The sequence below is a fragment of the Antennarius striatus genome, chromosome 9 (assembly GCF_040054535.1).
Source record: "Antennarius striatus isolate MH-2024 chromosome 9, ASM4005453v1, whole genome shotgun sequence".
Taxonomy (NCBI): Eukaryota; Metazoa; Chordata; class Actinopteri; order Lophiiformes; family Antennariidae; genus Antennarius; species Antennarius striatus.
In genome coordinates, this window is record NC_090784.1 from 18,884,568 (window position 1) to 18,909,652 (window position 25,085).

At 38.3% G+C, this 25,085-nt stretch overlaps 4 protein-coding genes across 5 annotated transcripts; 2 read left to right on the top strand and 2 right to left on the bottom strand.

The window, feature by feature from the left end:
• Window positions 1–335: 335 nt before the first annotated feature.
• Window positions 336–2,706, bottom strand: med18 (mediator of RNA polymerase II transcription, subunit 18 homolog (yeast)). Of its 2 annotated transcripts, none has more exons than XM_068323898.1 (3): window positions 2,411–2,706; window positions 2,158–2,260; window positions 336–986 (listed from the first exon to the last, which is right to left on the bottom strand). In XM_068323898.1, the coding sequence occupies exons 2-3, from the start codon at window positions 2,228–2,230 to the stop codon at window positions 430–432; spliced, it is 630 nt and encodes a 209-aa protein (XP_068179999.1). In that variant the 5' UTR covers window positions 2,231–2,260; window positions 2,411–2,706; the 3' UTR covers window positions 336–429. The 2 variants fall into 2 exon arrangements, with proteins under 2 accessions (XP_068179999.1, XP_068179998.1); XM_068323897.1 differs by having other exon boundaries at window positions 2,353–2,706.
• Window positions 2,707–7,562: 4,856 nt separating this feature from the next.
• Window positions 7,563–13,344, top strand: cyp4t8 (cytochrome P450, family 4, subfamily T, polypeptide 8). The gene is made up of 12 exons (XM_068324417.1): window positions 7,563–7,870; window positions 8,214–8,358; window positions 8,470–8,514; window positions 8,609–8,736; window positions 9,183–9,307; window positions 9,441–9,595; window positions 9,784–9,890; window positions 10,601–10,791; window positions 10,878–11,011; window positions 11,325–11,389; window positions 11,487–11,569; window positions 12,626–13,344. The coding sequence occupies exons 1-12, from the start codon at window positions 7,691–7,693 to the stop codon at window positions 12,795–12,797; spliced, it is 1,530 nt and encodes a 509-aa protein (XP_068180518.1). The 5' UTR covers window positions 7,563–7,690; the 3' UTR covers window positions 12,798–13,344.
• A 282-nt stretch (window positions 13,345–13,626) lies between these two features.
• Window positions 13,627–17,966, bottom strand: ppp1r8b (protein phosphatase 1, regulatory subunit 8b). Its single transcript, XM_068324419.1, has 7 exons — window positions 17,894–17,966; window positions 17,313–17,373; window positions 16,840–16,993; window positions 16,149–16,366; window positions 15,773–15,917; window positions 15,502–15,566; window positions 13,627–15,378 (listed from the first exon to the last, which is right to left on the bottom strand). The coding sequence occupies exons 1-7, from the start codon at window positions 17,944–17,946 to the stop codon at window positions 15,025–15,027; spliced, it is 1,050 nt and encodes a 349-aa protein (XP_068180520.1). The 5' UTR covers window positions 17,947–17,966; the 3' UTR covers window positions 13,627–15,024.
• Window positions 17,967–19,884: 1,918 nt separating this feature from the next.
• themis2 (thymocyte selection associated family member 2) lies at window positions 19,885–24,604 on the top strand. The gene is made up of 6 exons (XM_068324183.1): window positions 19,885–19,997; window positions 20,302–20,442; window positions 20,529–20,945; window positions 22,001–23,196; window positions 23,410–23,524; window positions 23,973–24,604. The coding sequence occupies exons 1-6, from the start codon at window positions 19,895–19,897 to the stop codon at window positions 24,041–24,043; spliced, it is 2,043 nt and encodes a 680-aa protein (XP_068180284.1). The 5' UTR covers window positions 19,885–19,894; the 3' UTR covers window positions 24,044–24,604.
• The last annotated feature ends 481 nt before the right edge of the window (window positions 24,605–25,085 follow it).

The window sequence follows — 25,085 nt, forward strand, 5'->3', positions numbered from 1 at the left end:
GCTTTTGGTCATTATACTTGTACGGCAGGAGTCATATCTATTTACAAAACTGTAAGAATGCAACATTTTTTGACTGCTTTACACTCTGAACACATCACGGCGGTTTCTTTTATAAAAATGACAATTGTCTCAGTAGAGGACTTTTCTGCAAAAGCACCAAAGTGGACAAAGAAATGTCAACAGGGAAATGAACTTGCGATGAGTTAGAACAAAACTTGTGTTATTTAGAGTGACAAGGGTGCAGTGACGAAAATCTGTGGTAACGCAGCAAGAAACTTAATGCAATAGAACTTGCCAGTTCATTTCACGGACACAGTAGAATTACAACTGTTAAGTCAAAGTTGCACTATATTTTATTGTAAAAAGTTAATATGTTACAAATGAATAACAGGACATCTAATTTCTCCTTGATACTCTATGTGTTTCAATCTAATGTCTCTGTTTGCTGGGGTCAATCTTTTCCAGATGAACTAAGGGTTTGAGCTGCTCAGCAAAGCTACGCATGTCCTCTGACACTGTGTCCTGGCCGGCCGGAGCCAACACACTTAGCTCCACCAGGTACGAAAGCGACAGACGCTCCGTGTTCTCTGTATTCCCCGGTACCAGGATGCGAGACAACTTGCTCACAACAACTTTCATAACCCCTTTGCGGAATATGTGACCATTGGCCACAAACTCGTGGTCCATGCGGAAGCCCATCTCATTCAGAAAGTCTGGCAGGCTGTGAGAGGCAGCCACGTCAACGCAGTTCCGCACAAGGGCATGACGGCTCTTGTCTCCCACTTCAGGTTGTCCAAGGTAGCGGAGGTGCCACGGAGATGTGGGGTGGGACAGGGAGCGCCTGGCACGCAAGATAAAAGGGTTTCCTTGTTGTCCCTTCAGCAAATAAACCAGCTCATGATCTGTGAAGGTCTCAGGTTCCATGTTGTCACACAGACCTCGGAGGCGATGCAAGAGGCTTTCCAGGGCTTGGTCTAACACACTGCCTGAATTAATGATAGAAAAACAGATGCAGAATTATTCAGATATAATATCAACTTGGTGTGATGATCTAGGCTGTATTTTGCATTGCAAAACATTCACTACCAGTAACAGGTGAGAATCCTTATGACAAAGAGCTGAGAAAATTTTTTTGCATCTTGATTAAGTCCTCTCGCATTTACAATACTCTCATCTCCCCCTCTTGGACACTTTACCATTTATCATGTCTGATAAAGCAACAGCTGGTGCCAGTATTATTGGCAAAAAGCATAAGGCGAGTGCTACTAATGAGGAGAAAAAATGTGACGATCTTTCATGACAGCTCTGCCTCTCACCGGCAATAACTCCTCCACGAACAAAAGGTTTTTTTCATTCATTCATGCATTTTCTCTAACTGCTCCATCTGCTTGCGCGGGTCGCAGACAGCTGGAGCCTATCCCAGCTGGCTTAGGGCATGAGGCGGGGGAAACTCCGGGCGTGACGCCAGTTTACCGCGGTGCTACACACGAACACGCATGCACATATTTACACCTACGGTCAATTTGGAACGGCAAATTAACCTGAAGCGCATGTTTTTGGAGGTTGGAAGAAACCAGGGAACATGGAGAGAACCCCCCAAACTTTGCATCATTTGTTGAAAATCTGGATTCTTTAGAACACTAAAATACTCATCGTCAATGATAGATGGTGGACTACTGTATTTGAAAGAGTACTGAATGCATCTTATCAAAACACCACACACATAAAACATAACTATCTCAATGATATATTTCCAGAAATCATAAGATTAGTGATTGTGGGCAAATGTCAAACAATGTATTGAACAGTTTGGAAAGCAATCTGAGGTCAATTGTGACGATTATCTTTAGTTTAGGTATTCTGCAAATGAATAAAACAATCTATAGAGTACTAGTAAAATAGTCAACTTTGTTTCATGCAAATATACTCTGAAAAAAAAGGTATTTGTGGTAATCATGTATATTAAAAGACAATCTTGACACAGCATGGATGACAGCACCAGCCATTCTTATACAAGTTTTTCAGTCTCACGTAAAACCACCAAATATGCTGATTGTTACGTCACATCGCCATATAAGAACTGTAAGTATGGCTCATTAACAGTCCTTTGAAATGATTCCATTTACTATACTTGTTTGTGTTTGTAACACAGCTTACCTTGCAGCAGGTATTCCATCATATTGATTGTGCCCCCGGTAACAGGCATCACTGTCACCGGAGGTGCTTCCATCTTTTCTCCGCCAAAACTTGTTTTTTTAATCTGAAGGGGGACAAAATACAATTATATGACACACCTGATGTTCTTAGTTAACACTATGTGTTACCTAGCCTACCTACTCTCAACTTACTAACCTGTGTGACAGTGACAATTACTTCCTAAACACAATTAAACAAATACACAGCCCTCCACCTGTGAAAACCTGATGCGTTCGTCTCCGTTAAAGCGTCCAGTCAAGACCGAGGATCAGTAGGCCTCACTCCTCTTCACCAAACCACTCGTAGTTAGCTGGACAGCATGCTAACTAGCTAAACTGGATATCGTCAGTTTGCCACACTTGAAGCAGTTTTACACCCACACTACTGTGCTAACAGACCCGAAATTTAATTTGATTATGTGGTAACTAGAGGGTGGTCACAAAATCTATGTATGACAAGAAACAAATTGCTCGGTTACTGTGAGCGGAATTAACGAATGGAGTGTTTCGATTCTTCTTCTGTGTCTTTACGCAGTGGTAGGAGCCTCAGCTTTGAGGCTCACTACTGCCACCCACTGGAGCACCTTTTTACTGCGTTCTTGTTTATGAAATAGGTGACGTTGGAAATTTACTACTTAAAATTCAACACAATTACGTTTAGCCTAAACTGATGGATATTTTATATGCACAACCTCTAGATTAAACGGTTCCTTTTATTTAGGTTACCCCACATTTGCCCCACATTTACCATTTGTCCACCCACTTCTGGGAAGTATGAAGTTACACCATGATTGTAATTTTATTGTTACCCTGAAATTCAAGACACTAAGCAAACGTGAAATTCTAGAGCAGATAGAAACCTAAACAGACGCCAGAGCATGAAATTTCAAGGGAACAAACCACTGACAAAGGAACAAAAAATAAGTCCAATAAGGCAAAGTGATCCGTGAAATACCTTCATATGAATTCTGCTTCCAAATTAAAGGCATGGTTATAGGAAGACATGCGAAAACATGTTCCATAAATAAGAAGTAAATATTTGGGCTCTTAAGAAAAAAATAAATGCATTTTTTTTAGGTCATGAGCTTCTTAAGGATATATCTGGCAAAACACCGACCTGTTGTTTTGTACAAAAACATTCAATAGATTGTCACTGCTGTTCGGGTGCTGTGTCCGATGTATCCGATTTCTAGGTCACATACCACAGCACACTAAACAAAGAAATTCACAGTGTGCTGTGAAAGAAAAAAAAGTCCTGTATTTAATTTTGACAGCTGTACATCATTAACTGAGTTTAAGATTTGGAGAGAAAAAAGGTTAAAATAGTATACGTAACTAATGTAAAGCTAATTATAAAAATTGCAGCAGTTGTGACCTTTCTTCTCTGATTGTAACAAGGGTGATCATCCTAATAGAGAATTAGTGAAGAAAGAAAAACACTGCTCATAACAGGAGGAAAGTTCTTGTTGAGGCACATTGAAAACACATCAGGTTATGTTCAATTCAATCACATTAATTCCATTCATTCATTCATTTTCTTAACCCGCTTCATCAGCTTGCACAGGTCGCAGGGAGCTGGAGCCTAACCCAGCTTGTCTTAGAGTGTGAGGCGGGGAACCTCCGGGCACGTCCCCAGTGCACCGCAGAGCTACACACACACACACACACACACACACACACACACACACACACACACACACACACACACACACACACACACACACTCCTATGGTCAATATGGGACCAGCCAATTAACATGAAGTGCATGATTTTGGAGGTGGGAGGAAGCCGGAGAACAAGGAGAGAACCCACGCAGACACAGGGAGGACATGCAAACTCTGCACAGAGCGGGACTCGAACCCGCAACCACCTTGCTATGTGGTGACAGCGCTACCCAGTGCGCCACGGTGCCGCCCCAAATTCATTCCAAATGCAAAAATGTATATAACGGAAATGCATGAAGAAGGTACCTGTTGAAATACATTGTTTGAAAAGCTGGTAGCTAAAAGTCAGAGGCAGTAATGTAAACCGTATGACTGGAAGTGGTTCGATATTAGTGTAGAGGAAACATGATTCATAGAAAAATAAAACAATATTCTTGAAGTGTTCATTCATTTGTGTTAGCTCAGGTGTTGAGATCCAGTATGTGCCACAGCAACAAGTATTTGTTTTCTCAAAGACAAGGATGTCATATAATTTGCATTAAAGACTTTTTGTACATGTAAGAGATAACTGATGCTTTATTTGAGAAAATGGGAGATTATTATTGGTTATTTGCTGGGCTAAAACTTCTTTGTAAACTGTGTTTTGTTTTTTTATTACAGTAAATGTGGGTCAAGGTGTACCAGTTATTTTATTCATGGTCTATTTGAGGTCAAAGGAATCAAAAACTGAGTGAGTGTAAATACTGATAAGCACAATCCCAATCAGCTTTACTTATGGCGTATGTGGACACACAGAAGGAATTTGTTTGCAAGTGTGGGTGTCTCTATGCGTCTGCCTGCATGGCCACTGTACTGACCACAGTACTGACAGAAGAGATGACAGACAGGAGTTCTCACATTTACATTTTTTTATTGCATAAGCAGTAGATAGATAGATAGATAGATAGATAGATAGATAGATAGATAGATAGATAGATAGATAGATAGATAGATAGATAGATAGATAGATAGATAGATAGATAGATAGATAGATAGATAGATAGATAGATAGATAGATAGATAGATAGATAGATAGATAGATAGATAGATAGATAGAGATCATTAAAGGGTTGATTACAGTTATTGTTTTAACTGGATACAGGTAAGTAATTGAAGTCAAATTTATTCCATTAAGATTCATTTATTCATTCATTCATTCAGACAAGATAATGCATTAAAGAATCCCTCTATCTCCATCCTCCTCTACCAGGACTGTCTGTTCATGTGTGTGTAATTGTTCACGATGTTAAAAATAGGATAATTGATGCACTTCAGCATGTTTATCATCATGATAGAATCTGGTTCGGATGGGGTAGTATTAACAGCACCTTCACTAACTTCTAGTAATGGTGAAGAGCTGGCATGTTGTTGGCATGACATTTAAACTTACTTGACAATTACTCTTTGTCTAATCATTCAGAGACACAAATCGGAGTGTTGTGTAATCCAGCATCAGCCTCTTGGCACGAATGTAGTAAAATATTTTACCAGGGGATGAATTAGGAAAGAGACAAAGTCAAACCTGTTGAGGCTTTATTCAGTTTAAAAGAATGTGCAAAAAGACACAGAGACTTTTTTGTCCCATGAGTAGCTTGATGTATTATCATATACAGAATAAGTAGAAATTATACTAATTCTATAATTATTCTTGATATTCTTTATAGATTCTGCTAATAGTTAATGAACATCTTTTACCAATGTCATGTCCAGGAAGCTATGTTATGTTGAGTTTTTGTCTTGTGTCTGTTTTATTCCTGTTTTGTTTTGATCACATCCCTTCTCACTTGTTTCAGATCTTGACTTCCTGTGTGTGATTTTCCCACCAGTGTAATCGTCTACGCTGCCTCTGACTGGTTTCACCTTTGTTCCCCCACCTCATAAATAATGTCTGTCTCCCTTTATCCTTTTCCAGTTTGTATTGACTGTTGTCGTACATAGAACCAGTGCCAGTCCATATCTTGTCAGGTTCTGATTCTTCGATCGTTTTGTCTAAATTTTCTTTGATACGTTGACACTGTTGATTAGAAACATTGCTTTTTATTAGTCTAAGTTATTTACCTCTGACAGAATATTTTTCAGTTGATACTTTGATATTAATGATTATTGATTTGAACTTCTCTTTTCAGTTATGCATTTGGGTTCAAGTCCAAGTCCAAAATGCAGAAAATGCAGTATTTTCATGTATTCCCTCTACTTCTACATTTAAAAAAGGCATTTTGGCACTAGTGATACTTCACTGGCCAGTACTTAATAATTTTAACCACTTTAGTCATAATGTTGCTGTCTACATGGTCAGCTGCTTTTTCACTCATTTAATGGCAAATCTTTAGACAAGTGACATACTTGTACATTATCAATCTGTCAATTTTAAGAGAAATGATGATGAAACTCGTGATAGCCCTTCTGACCTTCCATCTGAATAGTCTGCTGTTTATTCCAACAATTGTTAATGATGTTGATCAACCTGACAGAGAATAATTGATGAAGGAACCACATAGTGCTTGTGATGGGGAAAAATATTTGGTTATAAAATATGTGTTTATAGTTATCATTAATTGTGACAGCACTGCAAATAATGCTCCTGCAATAACAGCATGGTATCACAGATTGCCCTCTTGGTGGAAACTGAAAGTGATACCACATTGCAAGTTTTCTATTATACACCAAAAAAATGAAAATGAATGTATTGCAAGAAAACAGTAATTTCCTCATTTCCATAATTTCAATGATTCATTCAATTATTCTGAGGAAAACAGATTAAATCCAAATAAATTTTATCAAAATAAAGCAACATTCATCAACTAAATGTTTGATGCATTATCAAATGTTTTATGCATTATTCGTTATCAAATATTGACATTCAACTCTTTCCGATATGCTGCAAATAGTGTTGTTGAACATGTTGTTGAATATGAATGTGATTTAGGATCATAATGGCTCTGGTTTTATATCTCTGCCTGTGCAAAATGAACTTTATCCTCACGGGGGCCAGCACTGTCAATAATTAACAAAAATATAAAGGTAGGTTATGACAGAGTTTAGTGTTGAGTGTGTGTGTGTGTGTGTGTGTGTGTGTCTCTCTCTCTCTCTCTCTCTCTCTCTCTCTCTCTCTCTCTCTCTCTCTCTCTCTCTCTCTGTCGCTCTCTTTTGTATTGTATTCATATTTCTCTATATTTTCTGTATAATTTACTGTGTTTATTTCAGCCTTCCCCCCACCCCTACATCTCTAGGGGCCACTGCTCTTTGGTCAATCTGCATTTCTAAATAAGAACCTGTTCTTAATTGCTTACCTGGTTAAATAAAGGTTAAATTAATAAAACAAATAATGACAGGTAGTCTGTAGTCTCAGTTACTGGTTAGTCAAGTTTCAACTTGACCTGAATTTGACAGTCCCTGACAACCCCCAGCCACAAACATCCGTCCATCTGTGGGGGCTGGTCCTCAAAACGGTTCGACCAACCAACCAGCTAACCAACGCGTTCAAATTGATCATTCATTTTCACAACCATTATCCCAGCAGTCTGAGGACGTGTGGCGGGGGGGGGGGGAACTCGGTGCGCCAGCGCACCGCGCACCAACGCGCTGCCAAGCCTTTATGGGGGAGGGTTGTCTGAAAGGAATCTGTTGCTGGCAGGGATTCCTTATTTTTGCATCCTACCACTTTGCTGAATAACTAGGTATCCAGGTGGGGGTGGGGGGGGGGGATTCCTCATCTACTGCGTGGAAATAACCTATAGGTCATAACAGACTTTTAAATACTGAACTGCTGCTGACCCTGGAGAAACATCTGAAATGGAGTTCACCAAAGCGCTCCTGCCCTGGCCGGCAACGCCTCAGCTGGTCGCTTTTCTGTGTCTCGTTGCCATCGTCTACAAAATCATCATCACGTTCGCCAAGAAAAGGGAATTGTCGAAAATTTTCGAAGCTTTCCCTGGACCACCTGAACACTGTCTTTTTGGGAATGCGCTACAGGTAGGCTCCATCATGCAGGAATCGTGTTTTTAATGCGTAAATTTCCGTTTTCTTTGTATACATTCTTGTTTCTTAGGATTTAACTCCAGGCAGTTTGGATTTTTATTGGTGGCCAGACTGATTGATTTATCTTTTTTTGCACGAATAATTTCAATGATGAATTAAATAACTAGGATGGACTTGCAATGAACTAAAATGATGACAAAAGGCGCATCTTTGAGGCTTCTGCGTTGACAAACTGACTCCAGGAAGAAAATGAAGCACAAACTGCATGACTTAAGGGTTTCCACAAATCTTCCTTGTTTAACAGAAATTCTAACAATAAATGAACGTGTTCTCATAGATTAAACAGGATGGGACAGGCTTGTTCTTAGCCCTTGAGTGGGGGCGTCAGTACCCTTACGCGTTCCCGTTCTGGGTCGGACCCTCCTTAGTCCTGCTCAACATCCACCATCCCGATTATGCGAAAACCATCCTGGCGACACCAGGTGTGTGACTGGTTATATATTAATGATGCAAAAATGAATCACTATTTGATTTTAGTACTTCTTTAATGGCAAAAATTCCTTGTAAACATAATCATTTTATTCCCCTAACAGAGCCAAAAGATGATATTACATATGGTTTCATTGAGTCTTGGATTGGTAAGAATGCATTGTCCATATTATGATTTTCATATTCAAATATTGGGATTTATTTACACACACACACACACACACTGCTTGTGCTCGTCTTCAGGGAATGGTTTATTGGTGTCAAAAGATCAGAAGTGGTTTCGACATAGAAGGCTCCTGACCCCAGGTTTCCATTATGAAATCCTGAAATCATACATAAAACTGATGGAAGATTCCACTAAAATCATGCTGGTATGTACTGTAAATTAAAAATGTTAAATTTTCAAGTCTGATTGACATGAAAAAAACTTTAACATTCACAACCCCACAATCATACAGTAGTGACGGAAGTGAACACGCAAGAAAACATCCGACAATTCTCACACACACATACACACACATACATCAATGCTCACATGCTGTTGCCCAAAGACATCTCTACTTGTTTTTAATTTTTAGTATATTTTAGCTTTTTCTCATTTTCTTATTCCTTCCAATATAAAATTACATTACGATAAGTGAATAGAAATAAATTTGTAGCTTACAAGCTAAAAGAATGTATGTCCATGTTAAAAAAAATAATTTTGTTAATATTTCAATAATTATATTATTGTGTGATTTTACATTTGGAGTCTCAATATAAATAATTCTTTTCATATGCAAAAGAGGTGTAACATCTGTTCTGTCACCGTTGATAGGACAAATGGGAGCAGTATGGAAATGGTACACAGTCCTTTGAGCTGTTTGAACATGTTAGCCTTATGACCCTCGACACCATCTTAAAGTGTGCCTTCAGTTATAACAGCAAATGCCAGACTGAAGGGTGAGTAAATACAATCAGGTTTTTCCACCACTTCCAATGTCAGTTTGGTTTCTCACTTGTGTGCTACCTCAGCTTTCTCAGTCATGAGTGGTATAAATGTGTCTCTTGATGTTTCCCTGTGTTCTCATTTCAGTGGAAGAAATCCATACATTAATGCAGTGTATGAGCTCAGTAATCTAATTAACACGCGGTTCAGAATCTTCCTATACCACAGCGACCTAATTTTTTCCCTCAGCCCCCATGGCTACAAATATCGAAAATCTCTTGCGGTGTCTCGTAGTCATACAGGTAATATCACTGATTTTATCAATCAAACCATTGTTAAATATCAATTCTACGATGTGTGATCGGTTTGAAAGAAAGCACATTGACGCACTCAGCATTTGGTATTTATCACTATTACGACTGTCATTTTATATGTTGCTTTATTTCAAGAGCTATGGGCAAAGACTGATCCATTATCTTGTCGTTTAAAGAGAGAGTCATAAAGAAGAGGAAAATAAAACTCGGTGAAGAGAAAAACCTGGAGCAGATACAGACCAAGAGAAACTTGGACTTCCTGGACATCCTTCTCTTAACAAAAGTATGTGATATCACTTCAAATGTACCGATTCATGTACCCTTCACAGGTGTACAAATCTCATGGATGTGCTTTATGATCCAGACCTGGATCCAGTTGTGCATAACACTGGAACATCATCCGATTCCCAAGCCCAGTTATTTTTAGTTTTGGATCATGAAATGTATTTTTTGTTGTAGCTACTTAAGGCAGGATAGAACAAAAAGCTGCTGGTGCCTGAATCGCTTCAACATTACATGCAAGCGTGTTATTTTTAATGTCCACTTACCTGATAGCAGATTTGTCAAAAATTACTTGAATCCAAAAAATTCCCAATAAAAGTCAACATGCATGTTACACAATACTGTAAGGCAGATGTGAAACATCTTAGCTAAAGAAATCACTTTCTAGACCACATTATTAGATTAATCCACATAGTTCACTGGCCTGATTGGGAAGGGTGTATTTCTCAATAAGACACAATAGGTTACAAACACTTCTTTAAATCTGTGTCACACTCTCTCTTGCTCACTCTCTCTTACACACACACTGTTTTGTTGGTTGTTGTTGTCGTGTTTTTTTTTTTTTTAAGTAATCCTGAAGCATACAGTGACTTTTATGGTAGTCTCTGTAGAGGCTGTAGCAGAAATTGTAGTTTAATTTGACAATTAATGACTGGATGAACAATTTCCTGGTTATTATTTTCATGTTTTCATCTTTTATCCTGCACTCAGGATGAGAATCAGCAGGGTCTGTCGGATGAAGACATTCGAGCAGAGGTGGACACGTTCATGTTTGAGGGTCATGACACAACAGCCAGTGGCCTCTCCTTCATATTATACAATCTGGCCTGTCACCCAGAACATCAGAAGATTTGTCGAGATGAGATCATGCAAGTGTTTAACGACAAGGAGAACATTGAGTGGTGGGCTTACCTCAAATTGTCTAATATATAATATGGACAAGTAAGCCATTTAGAATACCAACCATTAACATCTTTGTTATTTAAAGGGAGGATCTGAATAAAATTCCATACACTACAATGTGCATTAAGGAATCCCTCCGTCTTCATCCTCCTGTCCCAGGAATGTCCAGAAAAATCACCAAACCCATTACCTTCTTTGATGGAAGGACTTTGCCGGCAGGTTTGTTCATGGTTTTTGGTGGGAAAAGGTCGAACAGAGACCTCTTCAACTACCAGGTCTTACATAATAACTTTCATGAGACTAGTAAAGATAATATATTAACCTTTTATTGGTTTGGACTTGGAAGCACAGTGGGGTTGTACTTAGGGCTGTTGCATGAGGTGGAAGAAAAATATTAAACATTTCTCTTCGTTATTTTGAGTACACTGTAAACTTTTTTCCAAAATTACGTAACTTTGATCAATATTTGATGGAAGAGTCAAATGTCAATAGTCAATAACTGACCTACTAACAGACTTTGCTTTATTTACAGGTAGCCTAATCGCAACAAGTGTGTTTGGGATTCATCGGAATGCAAGAGTCTGGGAAAATCCACATGTAAGTCTATTAAGTTAACATCTGCACTGAAAGCTCCCCTTTTCCAATGCAGTATGTGTGTAGTTTTTGTATTTAAAAATGATCTTGTCTTCCATAGGTCTTTGACCCACTGCGATTCCTACCAGAAAATGTTTCCAAGAGGTCAAGTCATGCTTTTGTGCCCTTCTCTGCTGGACCAAGGTTTGTACACCCCTGATTTTGTAACCCCCTGGGTGGGGGGAATATTCTAAATAACAGGTGAACAAACAATCAGTTTCTCTCTGTGAACTCTGAGTTGCTCAACCCTGAGATGGTAAAGGAAAGTCATCACCACTGAAGATCCGACGCTATTATTCAACATTAAAACCATCATCATTACAGGGGTAACAAAGTCAGTTATCAATAAACCAGCATCTTTGAATACTTTCTGTTCACTGATGTGAAGGAGTTACATATTGGAGTTAGTTATGATGGATACTCACTGACATGTGACACACATCTGCAGTGTGTTAATGAGCCAGCACTATTTTTCTCACCGATAGTAAACTATTTCATCAGGGATCTGGCAAAGGAAGAGACAAGATCAGTCCAGTTTTGGGTTCACAACACACACAAACCAAAAGATCAATTTTGTTTTAGCTAGTTGAGTGATGTGATTTCTTATATAAAATGCACATAGAAAATATGTTATAATTATTTGTCCATCAATGACTGTACAAACGTCATTTTAAACAGATATAAATTAAATATTAAACATTCCATTTTATGATTGAGTAAACAGCTTCCAGTCTAGTCACCATTGTCTGTCAGTTATTTCTCATGGCTTCACATTTAACTGCATATAAGAACTGGTTGGGAAAGAAGAAAAGCAGCACATTATTCTTTTATATAAAAGTCTCTCACTCAGATGTGCAAAAATTGGGTCCATGAGCTGATTTTTTAAAGTTTATTATGCCAGGATTTATGGATATCGTAAATTTGTGTTGTGATACAATATCCTTGCAGTAAAACATAATTTTGTGAATCTGTTATATTGATTTTTTCATGGAGCTGTTTCCATGGATCAAAAATCTCTGTCCACTTCAATGAAAATGCTAAATTGGAAATATAGCAACTGCCATGTATTTTTTTGGTATATTCAGAAATAACTGTGGTGCTCTTGCCACATTGTTATTTATTTGTAGTATGCTATTACAATATTAAGAATTTATAATCACATACCTCATAATGGCATTGCGTTCTGTTTTCCTTTCTTAGAAACTGCATCGGTCAGAACTTTGCCATGAATGAGCTGAAAGTAGCGACAATCCTGACCCTCAGAAAATACCAGCTGATAGAGGATCCCACTCAGAAACCCTTAATCTGTCCTATGCTGATTCTTCGCTCACTCAATGGCATTCACATCAAGATCAAATCTTTGGACGAGTGATATACCTGTAAAGTTTGACAACCTGCTGTAAAGACCATGAAGCCTGAACCATGGAATTAGCTGGAAAGAATTTTTTTCAACTTATTTGATTGGATGGTAAAAAATGTACCAGTATATAACTTCGAATAGTTTGAATTACCATATTGTTTCGTATGGGCTAATTGCTGATAAATGTCTTTGTATACATCATGCTTTTCAGAAAAGGAAATATCAAACTTATGATGGGGAGATCTTAAAACCCTGTAAACCCATGTGTCTCGTTTGAATATCAAGCACTGACAGAATGACAATCCAGTAATAATGAACATGTGACGAATTATCATCATGTCAGTGTTTTTGTCACAAATGTTAAGCATAATTATCTGAACTTGACATTCATGTGTTGACATTTATAGATTTTCTTTATCCATGAAAACAAATTTAAATTGTCCTAAAGGTGTTAATTTCCTAGCAAAATCCTAGCTTCATACAGCTTAATAAATGTATTAACCATGATGTCACCTGACGTAGAACATGTGCATTAAATATGCAATAAAGCAGTGTTTGAAAATTCATTAGTAAAATAATATTCTTTCAGAAGATGCATGATGATTCTAAATTATGGTATGATGAGATTTTGTCAACCTCTTCATTTTTTTCTTCCTGTGCTTGTAAGGTTTTGTCACTCTAAAGGTCACCAGGTTAACCCTCACCAGCCAACCATGAGCACATTCACACAAACATGAAAAGCTCTAAAAGCAAAAGAGCAAAGTCAATTTTATTTAAGAACTAAAAATTCCACAGAAGTTCTACACGTGGAACTGGATTTAATGGTATCCTGTTTGCCCAGGCTCCCATGAAAAAGTTCCATGAATACAATAACATTATGTGCAAAGCCAACATCAGGGTAATGAGTGGCTCCTTTAAGAATCAGACATTTTATGATTAAGTTCTGTTACTTTATAGTTGTGATTCCTTCAGGGTTCCTGAAGACAATAATTTAATCACTGGAATCAGTCCACGACACTGAGTCAAAAGTAGTTGATATTTTATTTACAGTTATATGATCAGAAAATCCACACACTCATAGACAAGGATGAAGTCACCGGTAGTTTGCTGACATGAGGGACCTTATCTGTCTCTGACCTGAAACCCAGTGTATGCCGTACGACCCAATTACGTTATCCACCAGTTCATTACGTGCTTCATACTGCTAACTGCGTTTTTAAGCTACAAGGCAAATCAGGTCAGTATGAACAGTATACAGTTTAAAATTCACTCTTGTTGTACTGAAGGATACTAACTTTAAAAACAAACCAAGAGATTTTTTTTTTTTTACTCTTTATCTTTGAAGTACCGGTACTTGGTATTTTATATTGTGTTGCCTATATAATGATACTGTGCTATGCTATTAAATAATTACACTGGTTAGAAACCAGAGGACAAATAGAATTAAGCTACTCGGACAATGTGACTGACGTATTTGACTGTTCAAATGGAAACCTAGAAGCATCACTTAAATGGGATGAGACATATAAAATGCAGATTTGATGCAACAAAAAAGAGAAACAGTCAAACCAGCAAGTCTGTGGTCAAACTTTGATGAAAAATGTGTTCTTTGTGCACGGATTACCATCTAGTGGTTAATTTAAAAAAAGTAAAGGGTTAATTTATGCAACACTAATCTAATGCAGGTACATGTAAAGGAAATGTTTGAGTAAGTAAAATGCTTCGTCACATTCTATGAAATGGTTTTGAAAATAAAAGCAGCCCTGTGTTTTCACAGAAGTCAACTTCATGGTTGGATTCTTTCAGTCAGCCAACTTGTCAGAGTAAAATATATCATATAAAAGCACTTGTTTTGTCATTTGTTTGACATGTTTATCAAAATACTAAGGGAGGTTGTTTTTTTTAACATGTTCAGTAGAAAATTTTTTTTTACATTATGTCATCAAAAACAGAACTAAATTGGCCCATCATATCCATACAGAGTTTCACACAGACATACACGTTTAACTGCAGATCAAAGACCCCACTGCTGAGCATTTTGTTTGGAATCAAAGGGTTTGTGCAGTTTTCTGTTCAACTTGAAAAAGAAAAGGGTTTCTTGTGACAGACCATGGGGGTAATTTGAGTGGGTTTTTTTATGTTGGTTACTGAGTGACAATAAAAAAGAAAACTTGAGTATGACTCCCACCTCTTCCAGGTCCCTGATTTACACCTGAGAGTCAGCTGCTTAGGAAAACTGTTAAATGAGTAGTGAAGGGGTGGGTTTCTTGCCCGGCCAAGCTTCTTTGGCATACTTCTTTTTGCGTGGCTCATTGTGGGTCTCTGGTAGGTAGGGTGCTGTGACGGGGGTGGGGTTGAGAGTAACAGGGGGCTGGGGAGCCTCTGGGGCCAGGTCCACTTCTGGTGCTGGATTGGGGAAGGGCAGAGGAAGCCCTCCCTGCATAGCAGCCCCACCTGGTGCTCCTGTTGGCTGAATCTCATGACTTGTGGGAGGCAAGTCCCCATAGAGACCACCACTCATACTGTAACCATGGATACGCTTTGAAGTCAAATCATCAAGACCCAGAGTATTTTGACCATCGGATCTACGTTTCTGCATCAAGGATAAAATACAATGAGCATTTCAAAACTTACATTTAGACTGAAACACATCAGAACCCCCCACTCTGAAAACACTGATGGCATGTTCACTCTTAACAATATAACCAAAGCTTACCTTGATGGGAATGACAGCTGTCTGCACCATATTTCTAAATCGTCCCACCGACGGGTCTATATCCTCTGTTGATGTTTGAAACACAGTTGTTATTGTTACGTGCATTTTTTAAAGTTAATTCACATATTGAAAAGCTCTGACCAATTCTGCATTTTGAAACTTTAAGACAGGAAAAAATAGATAAACTTAACCTCGACTACATTCTGTTGCTGTATTTAAAAACACCATTTCAATAACATTTCTTCAGTTCTTCCTTATGGTTGATTTGTACCTGGATTGATGATGGAATCCTCATCGTTGAACGTTACCCTGGAATTCCTCCGTTTTCTTTTTGGTCTCTGGATTTCCAGGTTGCCCTCTTCAATAGTCAGAAGGGAGATGCGCTTGTTGTGAGCCGTGTTGAACTCTGTCAGGTTCTGGCAGGATTCAGACAAAGAGAAATATGCATAATGCAGTTGTATTGATCAACTTAGGGATGTGCTCATCGTGACGTGTGTTAAAACTCCATCAGGCTCTCCATCAGCAGGAATCATTATAAAACTGAAGGGAACGTTAGCATCACTGGTCAGTTAACAGTTTCTTGCTGTCCCTAAAACAGTCCAAGTTTGACAGCATGATAATATAGTTACTATCAATTCTAAACATACCTCCAGCTCAGTTTCTTCCTCTGGAAGCCCCAGCAGTCCTTTTAGCTCCTCATCATCTCCTGTTTTACTGTCTGCGGCACCAGCAGGGCCTTGGGCTTGGGGTTTCTCTCTAATCGTGTATGTCCGTGTTGAGGCACCAAAAGATATTGTGGAGTCTATCGGAACCTGTTGAGGTTTGTGTGCCTCGAGACGGATGTGTCCAAGGAAAGTACCATGTGCTAAAATGATAAAAAGCAAGATGCATTATGGAAATGAATCAAATGTGTTTAACAATAGCAACCTGCATTGAGATACACAACCTGCACCAATGCTACAAAACCAAACAGACCACATCATCACTCACTATTCAATAAGGACAATAAATCAAGCAAACACACAACAATGGTGTGCATGTCACTGGATAGCCAAGATGTACCACAGTTCATTCGAATTTGTAAAGTGCTCATTTATTTTACATACACCTGCAAAACAATTAAAAAAAAATTTTCATGACCAAGAGAACTTAAACTTTCTAAACCTAATCTGGCAAAGTTGGAGAAACCAATAGAGGAAAAACATATTCACTAATGTATTCCTCATCCTGATTCAAATTCTATAGTTGTTGGGTTTCAGCTGCTGTATGTAAAATTGACTCTCTTTTGATAAGTACAAAAACAAAAAGTATAAAAGTGTGACTGTAATGGTATCTTACTGCTGTTGAGGTCTATGAGAAAGACCCTTTTCAGGTGTTTATGGTAGACCAGTGCAGCGTGGACGCGTGAGCATGACTGATGGTCAATCGTGAAGTCACACCAGTCGGGGTTCCTCCCAAACAGATAGTACTTCTTTTCATCTATGATCAGTTTCTAAAGGGAGAGACACTGTCAGTGTATGATCCTTCAGACAAATGAAAGCTTGACTTTACTTTAAATATTCTGTAAATTTCTCTGTGCCCCTGAGCCATAACTCAACAGTGTAACTCCCCACTGAAAAGCTTAAATCTCCGGGCTCATGTTGCTCTCACACCACTTGAAGCCATGCAGTCATGGAAAAAAGTCCAGTGTGAAACACACCCTGGACAAAGTAGACTGTCAGGCTCGTATCGGGTGCATTCAAGTGATCTTCCACAATATCATTTGTACTTTTGACATTGTAATTTAAGAGATGGCAAAGCCACCTGGTTACCTCCATCAGTTTGTCTCCCTTCATCACGTCTAGATGCAGCCCAGGTGGCGGCTTGCCTGCCCTGGAAGAAAATAGTTGTGTGATCGTTTCAAACACTACACAATCAACAAAACTGACATTTATGTGGATCGTTACAAGCCATAACTGGACATCCTGACATGTTTTCTCTTGCATTGATCTTAACTTCATTCATAAAATCCGGCGCTGAGGCGGAGCAAGCGAACATAGCTTAGCGACTGTGTTTTTCAATCGTCGCCTAGACGCAGGTATCAGTTTAAAATATTCTACATACATCACTGAACACGTTCAGAGCAGAAGTAGCGGACGTTAAATTACAAACTATACGATGCATAAAATTCAAAACCCAAAAGACACCAAAGTCAATGTGCAATTCATGGGAAACGAAATCGGTGAGGGTTAGCTTGCGTGGGGGCTTGTCGCGATGCGCTACGGCTAGCAAGAGTAGCTAAAAGCTTCTTTCTGAGTATAAATGAGCTGCAAAAAAGAAGGAAGGAGGATTTGTTCTTCTGATGTTGCATTAGTAACACACAGTTACAACTTTAGCGTGTGTATATTCTCACCAAGACGGACAATCAAAAGGAGGAGGGCTCTCTTTGCTTATTTTAGTCGCCATCTTGCCTCATCCTCTCATAACGAGGGGCATGATGGGTAAAACGTCACTCCGTATTATTGGGTGTTGGTCACGTGTCCGCCCTACCCACGTTGGACCCCACCTTATACTGTAGGTTTCAAGCAACAACCATCACTTTTGCGTTATCCCAGTGTTTACATCTATCCAATCACGTGTTACCGATTCCCTTTGATTTTTATGTTATCTCAGCTGGGTAAAGGTGGGTGAGGTCACCTGACTGCCCATGTTGGTTAGAATTACGAAAAATCCAAACATTAAGAGTGCTAATAAGTCGCAATGTTTAATACATATCGAAATTGGATCCAAATCTCAGTATTTTTGGGATAGGAAAAATATAGACAAGACAAAAGAAAACTCAACATATAGTCAAAAATCCATTAACAGCTATTTTCAAGATAGAGTATCTTATGGACAAAACTAGGGATCATACAACAAAGCACAGCAAACCTCACATCATTTTGCAGATCCTTATGTAAAAATCTCCTTCATATGTTCATAAGCAACCAGTGATTTCTCCATGTTCATTGGACTAGAGACATCATTTATCCTGAAGGAAAATAAATCAAATCCACTTTTATTTGTCCACACAATGGGGAAATTATGTTTTCCACTCCAGTTTTATATATATATATATATATATATATATATATATATATATATATATATATATATATATATATATATATATATATATATATATATATATATATATATATATATATATATATATATATATATATATATTACATGCACATATAAATGAGAATGAGAATACCCAATCTACATCTATCTTTTACAAATTTTATACAAAAATGTGTGCCAGGGCAGCTCACTTTCTCCTCTGTTCTCCTTAAGGAATCCCAATTCTGCTAACAGAATGAGAGACAAGTACACAAACCAGCAACAACAAAAACATTTCCTCTCTTCCCTCTCTAAAATCATTACAGAAACTGCAGTGAACAACTGTGAATTTCCTCATTTACCACTGTGTGTCCTCAGGACCCAGATATCTGACTGGGAGCATTAAAGTTTATTTTTCTCCACAAACATCAAAACCAATTTAGATCATCGAAACAGAGAGACAGCCCTAAATGGGTTTGACCAACAGACTGGGATGATCTTTGAGACTGTTGTAGACAATGATGTGAATTTTGGGTCATGCTCCGAGGGTCTTTGTCATCACGTCGCATGGGTGGAAGGATGCACAGCAAACACCACAGAAAATGTTTACGGAAAGAAAAGTGGTTCAGTGGCTATAAATGTACTCAAATGTCAGAAAATCGATCTCTTCTTCAGCTGGGTGAAACATGTCTGCCCTTCTTGTAATTTATGAGCCATTAGTGTTGTATTTTATTCACTGTAGAATATTTCCTATTTGGAGCTGTCTGCATGCATTTTTTTTTTAAATTTGGTTTAAAAAAAACTGTGTTTGTCCAGACCAAGTTGCTCGTCTGTATGAATAGGGTAAAAGGGCTTTGAATCTTCCAGAGCCTGCAGAAAAACTTAAAGAGAAATAATTTTATTCATTTGAGGTTGGGGGTGTGTTATTCCTCAGAAGAGATATGGTCTTATTAGAGTATTTTCTATTCTTAGAGTAATATGAACATGTGGAATTTTTATTACATTGTGTCCCCACAGCATGCACTCTGTTGCTTTGGTCTTTTTTCTCATGGTGAACCAAAGACTTTCTGATACAGTCAATCAGAAAACAGAATCATACATCAGGCATCAGACATTTTCTGTCACAGCATAATAAGCCATAACTCATATTTCTCATCTCTATCTGTAATGCAAGCTTTTTGCAAACAGCTCCTGTGACTTCCTTTATAAGTTTTGTGGTTTTTGTGACTGAGAGAACACCCCGCTCCTATGCTACCCTTGTCTTTGCATGTGCTTTCATTTGTCATTTCGGTCCATGCAGGCAGCTGTGATGGCAGGAACAACTGGTATGCCACTTCAGCAACTTGTTGCATCATTGGATATCGCTTGTCTGCCGAGAATTTTACAAGTTTGCTCGGGGGTGTATTACCAGGGTAAGCTTTTTATCAATGTATTAATCAGGGATCAACAATGTACTGACAAAGATGAAGAGATTAGGGGTTAGCTTAAGCATTTAAGGCAGATTGTTAAGTGTCAATTTTTTTTTATCTGTACTTATTTATGTTATTCCCTTTTTTCCTAACTGCACATTAGATACTATGGTAGACGGATAAGAGTAAGGCTTTTGTTTTAGTTGAAAAGTTCATCTTTGCTCATGAATTGTGATTATCTTTCACATTTCACATGCCCCTGACTAAGAGAAGAATAATGTCATTTATGTCAAACTTTCTATTTTAGGGTCTATATATGAAATTTCTGGCAGTGAAGTGTGCTTTTCTACTGGTGATCTAATCAAGGTTATTGGAATTGAGCTCCTATCTGTTTGCTGTGAGGACATAAGTAACAATGACAAGTTTGAGCTGTCCATTAACCACACAGGTGAGTCTGATCTTGAGAAGAGATTCTAATCAGAACAGCATCTTTGGTTTTGTAATCCACTGCAAATACTTGTGGCCATTTTTCAGGCTTATTCAAGGTTGTTCCAGAAGCGAGGCCATTCAGTTTGAGCAAGGAGATGGCATGGCTGAGGCCAGTGGGGCAAGAATCTTGCATTCCCTTCAGTCACTCCAATATGACCTCTAACAACCTCACTCTGGGGACAGAGAGAACTTTGACAGCACTCTCTATTCAGCAGCATAAGGAAGAGGACAGTTGGCTGCACTGTCATGTTCAAGGACAAGAAGAGGCTCCTGCGGAAATGTGTGTACCACTTTCTTGCCCTGGGGAGTTCAGAAGGTGTAACAGCAAGGACTGTTTCACTCTACAGGAGATCATGTCTTCACCGAGACTACGTAATCGAAGGTTCCACTTTCTCAGTGCCACCAAATGTGAAAAAGTCCTTGTCCTCATGCCAATATTCTGGGTCCATGGCATCATGCACTGTGAGAATAACCTACTTCTTTATTACATATTTGATATACATTTCATATTTTTAAAATATACAATATATAATATAGTAACATATTTGTAAGCTGTGTGTAAATTACAATAAATTATTATTTTTCATTTACCAGAGTATAGCACTTACGAGTGTTAGTCTTTTAAGTTGCTTAGAAGCAAATATTATTTAAACTTTATCTGTGAGTAGATTCTTCTGCACAAAGAAACAATGATGACCTCATTGGAAATGTGTTATAAATTTAACATTACAATTAGAGGGTAAATAGTAAGTGAAAGTTTGTTATTTCTGTAGCCTGTTCCATACTATAGTGAAGTTAATAATGGGGTATTACGTGTTCACATCCTGACGACAAGCAGTGAAACTGAGCTGAATAAACCACTGAGTATAGGAGACTCTCAGTTTGATATTTCACAAAATTCTAATTCTTTGGTATTTCTTACTTCTGCTTTCATTATTTCCTTCTACGAAAACTGTAACTTGTAAACACATGAACAACTTCACAATGAAGTGAAATGTTCCTTTAACCCATTCATGTCCGTTTTTCACTGCAGTCTAAAAACTAGTTTGATCCAGATTTTTATAAGGCATATATTCAGCAGTGAAATTCAGAGACTATAAACCACACAGATCTATTCCTATTAGTAAGTGAAATTAAATATGAAATATAACAATTATACCATGTAATAAAATATATATAATAATATTTCTTTTCATGGACATCTGATGGGTGGCATGCCAGAAAACATTTGACAACTGCAGTAGCTGTCAAATGTCAAACTTTTGTATTATTTTCTGTGCGTTTTTCAGTTAATGTGCCTTTTAACAAGCGAGACTTTAATTAAATTTTAGTGCAGATAATGCAGCTGTACTTCCTGCGAAGTAAGATCTTGATTGAATGAGCCTTTGATACTGTTTCACTAGTATTTTTCATCACGTTATTCTTTCTTGAAAGGATGCTGAACACTTCATAACTCATAACTGATCAAAAATGTTTCCTGCATTTTCTAAAGTAATTTTTCCTTTTTTTTAATACAGTGAGAAAGAATGTTGTGAAATTTCCCTCCAGCTTAGAGGTAGATGTGATTGACGTCACAGAAATGTACAAGGATATGGAATTTACAACCCCTGTCTGTCTGGCAGAGGTCCTTTCCCTGTCAGAGGAAGTCTTCCCTACGATGGTGGAGATAATGGAAGGCCCTGAGAGTCATTCTCTGTTTAAGTCCAGCTGGCTGAAAGGACTTAAACCAGGCAGCCACGTGGTTCTCCACAAGACAGGAAGTTCAGCCATGATTTTATTAACTGCTATGAAGAACCGAAAGGCACAGCAGTACTTTCTGGTTTCTCAGAAATATGGTGGACGGTGTCGGAGGCTTCCAAGAGAATTTAATTCCGTATATGAGCTGTATGTCGCTTCAATCCAGGCACCTGGTCTGAAGGTTTACATAACAAGGAACTGTGAGGAAGACGAGGAGGAGGGTTTGCCTGCCCTCAGTGTTGGGGAGCAGCTGGAGGTTGTTGGATACAAGAGGATGGAGACACCTCATGAAAGCGCCAGGGAACAAAAATCTATTGAGGCTCTACTGTGTAAGTGTCTCCAAGAACTGGATGATAGGGATGAAGAAGAGGAGACCAAGCGCGAGGATGAGAAAGCAGAGATGGTTCTTCCTCTGTATATGCAGGGGCACTTTTTGGAGGTGCTCCCTGACAACAGGAAGTATAGACTTGCAGATCTGGGGAAGGAGTGGACGCTGCCAATAGAAGTTAAAGTGGTGAGTCGGGATCCTGATCTGACGAATGATCCACTGGCTGGATTTTCTTGTCTCAGAGTAGAAGGGGCCATGATTGAGCCTACAATCCAGGCAAGCCTTCCACACAGGCCAGACCACTGTTTCGAGATCCCAACCAAGTGGCTCAATATGTTTGTCTCTTTCACAAAGGATTCCCTACCATGGTTCCACAGTCAACCACCCAATTACCAAATAGAGAAGGTGACTGAGGTGACCGACATGTTCTTTCATGAATTTCTCAAAGAGAAGAACCCAAATGTAGCTCCTCCTCCTCGACCACCAAAGCAAAATCTGTCTTCTGTTCAAACATGCAAAAAAAAATCTTCAAGATCCTTGAAGAAATCATCCAAGACTAAACATCGACTAGAGGAAAGTCTCCCAACCAAAGAGTTGGCCAGTATGACTTTAAACAGCAAAAGAAGGCCCCCAGCGCCTCCAACTCCAGTGAGTTACACCTTTTTTTATTCCTCACAACTGTTTAGAAGTTATTGTGGCATAATTTAAGCATGTCATTTTTCTCTATGAATGTTCTGTATAAAATTTATCTGTATAAAAGGTTAGCTATGACTAGAAAACAAGGTGTTTCTTTCTTGTGCTCTGTAATTGATAAAACCAAATGTGTTGGAATGCTATCTTCCTCTTCCTATTGCTGTGCAGGATATCTTGGATAATCCGCCCCCACCAGCCTTACCGCAAATATTCTCAGTGGATCAAACACCAGACAAAGCTGTGCCAAACGCTTGCCCAAACTTGGGGGAGGCTAATATAAAAGGTGAAGCTCATTGTTGTTCATTTCTGATTCTCGGTCTGTATTTTTATTAACGCAAACAAAAATGTGAAAATTCTGATATCATTGACCCTAAACCCATTTGTTCTGGCTGATTGTGTGGCTGAAGAAAACATTATTCAGCAGCTCTTTTGTGCATTACTGCATTTTGCTTCAATTACTTTTGGAATACTGATAATACTGCAAATGAATTAATTACTAGGTCTGCCAGTAAGAATTAGCAGAACAAAGATATGCCTGTAAGAAAGCAAACTAATTCAAGATAAAGAAACGTGTCAGAGAGTAAAACCTGTTTGCTCAGTGAAAGTGGGACAAAGCCACATCATATTTATTATTTACACTCATCTTTTCATTAGATTTGTTCACATTAGGACAAACATTCGCAAACACAGAATGTTACTAACTGAATACCCGTCCCCCTCTTTTCTCCCAGCGTCGCAGTGTGACTTGTCAAAACATGATGACAGCGACCACGACTATGAAGTTGTGGATGTAATTTTGTAAAGAAAGCACAAGAGACCACCGTATCCTAAACAAGGGAGTTGGTAACTGTATGTGAGCATTACCAAGGATAATGTTACTGTGAGATTTAAATTCCTGTCTTTAATGTTAATCCAGCATATCACAGCATAGTGACCCCTCCCTGACAATCTAATGACTGCTTAATCTCTTCACATGATTGTATTTTGTTCAGAAATTCGTTTGAGTTGAGTTTACAATGACCTTAGTGTACTTGCTCTGTAAAGAACTAGTGTTCCATACTCTATCACTAGTGGCCAAACCCATAAAACTAGTCAACTGATATGTGTGCTGTGACGTCCTCATCCATCCTGTGCATGTAGAAATAGGATTTTAAAATATATTCATCAACTTTTATCTTAAGACGATATTCGCTTCATTTTAAAATGTTCTTGTGGTAACTCTCAATATGCAAGGTTGAAATACTCCAGCACTGTAAAAAAGCACAAAGATAAGATGATAACATCTGCGGGACCAAATAAAGTACTTTTGTGAAATATATGGCATGAAAAAGTGTAATATACTTATTAGTAAGGAGTCAGTTCTACTAATATTCTTGCAAATAAACAACTTTTAAATTCAAATATGTTTACCTTATTATCAGGCCTATTATGATTATCTTGTCATATACAGTATGTTAAATGTATACTACCGGTACATTTATATCGTCGTCAAACTGTAGAGTGGTTTAGGGCTGTAGCTTAAAGTTACATACTGTACAGTATATATTGTTCAGTACCAGCTACTGTGTGTAGTCTAACAGAAAAAAACAACAGCTATGGTTTAAACAGTATAGTTAACTGTTAATATTACACACGTTAAATCTGGTTTACATATGACTACACAGGCATTTGATGTATATATCAGGCTTCTGTAAGAGAAATAGAACCTCTTAATAGCACAGTCCTAACCCAAAGGCAACTACAGCTCATGCATTCACTATCCTACCAAAGGAGAAACTGAATGTGGTCAAACCAATGGCTTCAACGCTTTACATCGGATCAGATCCTGTTGCCTTTGTGTTACT